Below are 7,588 nucleotides of genomic sequence, written 5' to 3'. Positions count from 1 at the left end.
AATGGAGAAGTAAAGTGGGGCAAAAGATCCAATTTCTCGAGGAGCTGGATGTTGCGACGAGGAGGGAGAAAGCTTGAGCCGTCCCATGCGGCCAGGGAAGGGAGCGAGCCCAGCGAGGCGAGGAAGGGTCATGGGACGCACTCGGGAGCCGACCGGAGGTTGGTGATGAGCGGGAGAGGCACGGCGCTCAGGGCCGCGGCGGGAGTGGATCTAGATCTGGCTGGGGAGGAATGAAAGGGATCGAGGAGAGGCGTGGGCATGGGCCGTGCGTGTCCTCGCCGCTGCCGTCAGCCGTCGGGCTTTGCCCTTAGCCTTCCTCCGGCGATGGCGAGTGAGGGATGGGCGGCGCAGGGGCTCGCTTGGAGTGGCGGCGGGTGTTCTGTTTTATTCTTTCCTGGAGTGTGAGTAGCGACGTTGCCCCCGATCTGTAGGAATTTTAGGCAAACATTACGGGAAAAATAATCCATTGTTCTGATTTCTAGTTTGAATAAGTGATCATCAAGCATATATACGATCTAAATGAGTAGGTTTAGAAAGTTTAGGCACTAAATTTGGAGAGTAAAGTCCCAGACTCCATTTGCACCATAAAATGGAAGTTCTTCTAAATATATAGATATGTGAAGGAAATTAATCCATAGATTATTGGCACAGTAGAGAATTAGCTCTATTTATAGGAAATTAACACACCTTTATCGGGGGACCAATGGTCACATCAGCTTCTAGACAATTTATCTTGATCACTCGATCTTCCTTATCTACGCAATGTGTGGCAACACTTGCAGCATTTGCAATGACAATAATATGGCTGGTAATTGGGTCAGGTAATATGGCAGATTTTATCAAATCCCAATCATCGGTGGACCGTAGACCATCAATAACGATGACACATTCGTCTTCATGCAGAATCTTAGAACACTGTTGAATTGGGTCTTGGCCTTCCATTATACCAACTGCAGCAATTTTCTTGGCTCGAAGATCATCTGAACGAAAATCCAGTAACAAGCGCCAACAGAAGTCTTTTAAATTGAAAGGATGGGGCACATCAACCCAGCTAAACATTGTAATTTTCTCTTCCCAGTTAACTGGCCTCTCTTGATATTCCCACTCCCAAGAAGCATCAGACCTAAGCATTACCTTGTAGTACAAGATTCTAACAAGAGTTGATAACCCAGCACCAGCAGGTCCCCACAACGAGCTCACACCAGGATTGTCTAAAAGAAACCAAAGGTCCCTCACTTCTTCCCGATACATGTGTCCAAATTTTGTGAACCATTCACGCGTCTCCCCCAATCTGATGGAGAAAAGGCGACCCCTGTGAGTAGCCTCCTTCCCTCTAATTCCATAGTTTTGGCAATCCTACAAGTAAAGATACATAATAATTAAAATGATAGGTGCAAGAGTTCGACATGCTGCTGGGAAGACCCTCCGGTGGTCCGATCGACCTCCATCAATATGATTTTTGCCCATCAATGAGATGGTCAATGACAAAGAGAATTGGGCTCAATTTAGGTTGAGATTTGGAAGCATGCGTACCTTTATCAAGGGGTGAAGCATAGTGTGGGCTTTCAAATCTTCGATGTTGAGAACCCTATCTTCCTCCTCTACGCAATGTGTGGCAACACTTGATTCATTTGTAATGATAAGAATACATCCTTTAATAGGCTCGGACAAGAAAGCAGTTTTTATCAAGTCCCAGTCATGTGTGGACTGCAGATCAACAACGAGGCAATCGTCTTCATGCAGAAACTTGCAACACTCTTGAGTTAGGCCTGGCTCCCATCATACCAACCCTTGCAATTTCTTCGGCTTGAAGATCTTCTGAGCGGAAACTTACAAGTAAGCGCCGAGAGAAGACCCCAAAATTGAAAGGAGCGGGCACGTCCACCCAGCTGTGTCGTTGAAATTCAACTCCATCGAATTGTTTACTCTTATACACTATGCTGGTGTAAATTTTATTGATGAGTGATGATTTGGCATAGCTAATCCCCCATAGTGAAATCACACCACGACACCTTATTTGCCAAATAAGATCGTGCATACCACTGTGACGCCCTGCCTGCAAGTAAGGGCCATAACTGTTAAACTAGAAGGCAGGACTTTAAGCTTCAAATTCCCATTAATCCAACTGCGCATTCAATTATAAGCTTCTACTTGAAGTGCTCTTTTTCCCCCTTGCACAAAGTACACGCTTTTCTTGGTTCAGGGTTGGGACTTTCTTGGTGTGTGGGTTGGTGGGTGAGGGGGGGTGGGGGGTGGGGGTTCTTACAGGATTATTACAGTTTTGATAATAATGTAGTTAACATATTCTACCTATTATTACTAGGATTAACTTATCCTACCAAATTCTGAAACTAGATACCCCGTATTGCAGCTGTTAGTCTTCATGCATTCTGTTTTACTACTATTCAGTACCTGTGTCAGGGTGCACCTGGGTTTGACTAGGAATTAGTACGTGACCAAATTCAATTTGATTATATATCGAGGTCATTATTTAAACCTAGTCTACTTCTTGATTCTTTAGGAAAATTACATTGGATTTTATTTTAAAAACTGAATGGTGGTAAGAAATCCTATTTCCTACTAGTGCAAGTGTTTTGATTGTTTTCTAGAATTTTTTTTAAGATGTCCCACATTTCACACAACACCATCAGATGATAAAAATGACAGCCAGATAAACATAAGATACATATAGATAATTATAAGTAAATCAAATTTGCAATAATCTACCAATATAGCCTATATTTCTTTTGGATTCAGTATAGTACATTTAATATAATGGAAATCAACCACTTAAATCCAAATACGATGTGCTGTTAGTTCGTTGTGAGTACGAAGTCCAAGCCAATTAGAATGCATCATTTTTAAATAATAAACCACATGTATTTGTTACATATGTATTTTAACCATTTCGACATCCAGATATTTAGAACTCTGGATGCTTTGGAAACGGATGGACAAAGAATAAACCATAGATATTAATAATCCATCCCTTTGGAAAGAAGATTTCCTACAATGAGCGGGTGAACTTCTCTAGTCTGACCATTCATATACATAACAAGATATTTAGGTTGATTCAATGGAAATGGTACCATATATTTGCCATCAAAAGTAGATTCATAGTATCACAATTATATATACTACCTTCTGTACCTTAATATAAGACGTTTTTGCAGTTCAAAAAAACTCTTATATTAAGGTACATAGAATATCTGTGCATGGAACAATGTGCCAAAACCTAAAACAACATGATTTGTATAAATGCTGCAAACAATATAGGAGTACTAGCTATTATGTCTACAGCCAACTAACAATGGTCAATTAAGTTACATCCATTGTTTGGTATTCCTTTTGAGAAGATGAGAACCTAACTTTACAGCGTCGTTGATGGAGATACCGAGTAAGAAATAGACCACAAACCTATGATTAGCCTAGTACCCCATCTGTTCTAAGATATTTAGCACTTCACAAAGTATGGTATAAATTTTCTTTATCTTTGCCAACTATTTTATATAATTATGATTTATGTTTTAGAAAGTATGTAATTGCTGTGATTGATTAGATGAAAACAGTGCCATCAGATTTATCACTTTTTGTATTAATTTGTTACATATTTGTATAGAAACTAAAGGTCAAAATACACAGTGGAGTCCTTGAAAAGTCAAAATCTTCAAGTACTTGGAATGGAGTATAGTTTGGAAGTAGAAGATGTTGTTCTGGGTTAATTACCTTCTTGGAGAAGGCACAAAGAGATTGATCATCAGAGAATCTCCTGAGCTCTGAAACTTGGTACTCCCCGCCCCCTGTGCACAAGAGTGCATTCCTTAATTGCTTTGTGGACACGATGATTCGGCTGCCATTCTCATTGTCCGACAGGTACTCTCGGATGGCATCCCAGTCCGCCACACCGGATACTTCTTCTAGAATGATGAGATACTTGTGCACCTTCACTTGTTGCATGAGCTCAGCCTTCGTGAGATGATCTACATCTATGTTTTCTTGGTGAGATCTCACGTAGAACTGAGTCAGCAAACTCTTGAGGAACTCGTCAGGTTTGAAAGGATGCATCAACTTTACCCATGCACGTCTTCTGAATGCTCGGCAGATTTCTGGGTCGCCATACAACATGCTGAAAATGGACGCTGTCCCAAAATCAGCTGCCGTACTTCCCCATATGGAGATCATTTGAAGGTCACTGCCTTCACCCATGATCAAGTCCTGTAGGTTGCTCATGCCGCGTCGCTTCCCAGCAGCCTCCCAGACCTCAGTTAGCATGTGGAATGCGGATGGGTTGATGGTGGACAGAGAGGCCTGCTCGGTCGGCGTGGTGGTATCGGCTTGGGAGCCGGCATCACTGATGAAGTTGTAGCGTGTGTTCCTCTGGCTTGCATCCTCGACCCTTGCCTTGAGCACCTTTAACTCAGTGACTGCCTTGTCCAGGTCCCGAGTCTGAGACGGTGCCATGCAGGACGGCAGCAGGCGCCACAACCAGGTCAAGGACGACTCGTTGTTGTCCAGATGAACAACAAACTCAACGCAGTCTTCGACATCAAAAGCAAGGTCCCGGAGCTGCTTCACCACTTCATTACTAGCACGCTCCTTGTTAGCAACCTTTAGAAAGGATTGCATCATCTGAAATTCAGCTGTGATATACCGCAGGTCTTGCTTTGCCGTCTCCCTCAGCTTGTTCTCTTCATCGATCGCTAACTGGACCCTGCTCAATGTCCCCTCCACTGCCGTCTTCGTCAACCCAAGCGCAAAGTTGGACATTGTATGTTCTCTGAAGGTCTCTAGAATTTGTTTTCTTCTTGTATACTAGTGTGAGCACCGGGAGACAGGAGAAAAGGAGAGTACGTAGAAAAGCAACCGGTCAGGAGTGGGACCGGCAGAGATTTCTTTCTCTTCTATCTTTCTGTCCTCTTCTGGCTCTCTGTCTCCTGGGAGTTCCGCAGATCCTGCATGGAACAGAAGTGGGTTAGCTCTACTCGGTTGACACAATATAAAAGTTTACCTACCTTTAGCAAATACAAAAACAAAAAATGTAGAAGAGAATGGAAAGCCTGTAAGCAGGCAAGCTGACAATATTTTGCACTTCAAAATAGTCTACAACTTTGCAGAATCAAAGATGCTCAGGTTAATTTTCCACTTCCTACGTAAGGCTAATTGTATAAGTTTGTGGACACCAAGTAATATAAGAGTCAATAGATAAATCCTGTAATTACACAAGTCACTGGAAAAGGACCAAGGTTGACTAATGGCGGCTCCATTCTACCAGCAAGGCTAATTACATAGGTTATTATTGGATGCCAGTTACCGAAAAAACTACAAACTCCTATGGTAAATATTATGGCAACTTGTGATAAAAGTATATTTGAAGCAAGTTTTTATCCATTTGCAAAGCATAACATTTGTACAGAGAGGTACTAGTAGCACCTCATTTAGTGTGGCTCCAAACAAACAATCTGGACCAACTACTACTCTCTTAAAACTAGTCCAGCAGCATGTAAAAGCAGTTGTACAATGTAAAAGAATAATGACTTTGAATCATCAATCCATCAGTAGTTGAATCGCAAATCCCATCAGGGAGTATATAACACAGACAACAACTCTGAATCTGACCACTGCAAAAAATAAAAACAAAATCAAAAAAAGCTTTGAATCTCTATGGGTTAGCACTTGCATGTGTTCCACTATGCAACAAAATACCAATTGTCTTCTACTGCGCTGAACTAGACATCTTGTGCAGTAGCACCAAACCAATTATCAGCAGCGATCGGTTGAGACAGATCTGAGATCTCCTTATCATTTGTAATTAAAATATTATATTCGTAGTTAAGGCTCAAGAATACTTTCGGCTGGGTATGCTGACTTTGGGAGAGGAACCGCTTAATAATTGGCTCACACATAGGTCCATACTCCACAAAACAGAATGGGGTTTCCGAAATGGAGAAACAACCATATAGGCATATAGCTCCTGTGTATTTTTGCAAGCAAGTCAAAATAGAATTAAATCCGCTTCATCAATACCAAAGGGAACAGAGAAGCAGAGGACTAGCTTGCACGTCAACGCCTCCAGCTCACGATGTCACCACGCACACTGTAACAAGAAATGAACATCGGCAAAAGCAGACAAGCAGGACGTCGCCGTACCTGGATGCCGCTCGACGGCGACGAAGATACGCGGGTGTTGCCAAGCGTGCTTCGGTGCTCCGCGACCGCGATGGCCGTGGACAGTACCGCTAATTGCAGCCACTAGATCCAGGAAGGAGGCGGTGACCACGACTTGCGCGGCAACCAGGCGCCCAGGCCAGTCTCCTCGCCGGAGAAGAGGAGGAGTGGTCGGCACGCTGAACGCCGTGTCCTAATGGATCTCGCCCGACGATCCTTGGCGGCACCGGCGGCCACACGCGAGAACCATCACGGCAGGGCGGCACCGTCACCGGATAGCGTGGACCACACGACCGTCAAGCCACTTGCAGCTCCGCCGACCCGACACACGCGCAGGCGGTGGACGGGAAGGTTGGTTCCCGGCGTTAATTGGCGGCGGAGCGGCCAAATTTCGGCGGTCGGAGGCGGCGATTTTGGAGGCTGTACCGGAGGGAAAAGGGGGATGGGAACGCGTTGAGAATTGAGATAGACGTGCTCGCGCGAGTGATTTGTGGACTTTTTGGTATGCTGCTCCGCGTTGGTTTGTTTGTAGAGACATGTGTTTTTGTAGGGTCCAGCGATTCTTTTTCCAATAACTTTCTTTTATGATATTATTAGAAAAAACAACTCCGATCAAACCAACTTGTGGTTGGATTGTTAGAACGATTGTGGTATCTTAAGCCTACCAGAGTTCAACTTCTAAACTTGCATTTGTGCATGCATTATTACTGTATTTATTTCAGACTTTCGGCGATGTTCGTTTAGTGGATGGAGACGTTCCAGCCGACTGCAAGGCATCTATGTTGACTTCATAAAATCTCAAGATGCTGCGCACCGTCCCCAGAGCTCCTCCCCCAACTGAGGTCGGGTGTCGCCGGTTGGCCTCAACCTCCTACCACCCGCCTCGAACCCCACCGCCACTGCTCTGCCCCAATCGAAGAGAGATGAGGGGGGAGGGAGATGTGGGAGGAAAAATGAAAAGAAATAAAAGATGACCCAACGACACGTAAACTTCACATGTATGATGTATATTGGGAAACTACAAAAGCAATCCACACAATATTTTAAAAAAATCTAGGGAAAGCCCCAATAACCACTTAAAGAGGGAGTTTTTTGTTATTTGCTAGAGATGTTCTTATAGTGTTTTTTGCAGATTCCTAAATCTCACATGCCTTTAAGCCAGATGTTCATGTAAAGAGACAAGTTTTTGGGGCCGTCTCCTCAAGGTAGAAGGAGTTAAGTATTTTGAGAAGGGTATCCCTAACTCTATATTTCCAGTTTTTTGAGAGCCGGGAAATTTGAGAAGAAGGTTAGAGATCCTCGTAGTATCCAAGTCGTAGTATCATAGCAAGTAGCCAAGTAGTAGAGTATCATGCATACAACTGTACACGCGGCTCTAGGCTCAAGTTCACATGGCCGTCCCGTTTTGACTTGAATTTGTCTA

The 7,588-nt window shown here is 43.7% G+C and overlaps 1 protein-coding gene across 1 annotated transcript in view; it reads right to left on the bottom strand.

Moving 5' to 3' along the window:
• Positions 1–6,678, bottom strand: part of LOC123054964 (uncharacterized) — a 17,888-nt gene extending 11,210 nt beyond the window's left edge. Inside the window, exons 1-4 of the mRNA XM_044478874.1 lie at positions 6,148–6,678; positions 3,727–4,952; positions 1,742–2,056; positions 688–1,356 (exon numbers count right to left, since the gene is read on the bottom strand). Coding sequence (XP_044334809.1) covers positions 688–1,356; positions 1,742–2,056; positions 3,727–4,767 — 2,025 coding nt within the window. The 5' untranslated portion in view covers positions 4,768–4,952; positions 6,148–6,678. The remainder of the gene's footprint in view (positions 1–687; positions 1,357–1,741; positions 2,057–3,726; positions 4,953–6,147) is intronic.
• Positions 6,679–7,588: the final 910 nt, after the last annotated feature.

Source organism: Triticum aestivum, chromosome 1A (assembly GCF_018294505.1).
Source record: "Triticum aestivum cultivar Chinese Spring chromosome 1A, IWGSC CS RefSeq v2.1, whole genome shotgun sequence".
Lineage (NCBI taxonomy): Eukaryota > Viridiplantae > Streptophyta > Magnoliopsida > Poales > Poaceae > Triticum > Triticum aestivum.
Note: the sequence above shows the minus strand (reverse complement) of the source record. Positions and strands in the feature narration are given on the sequence as shown.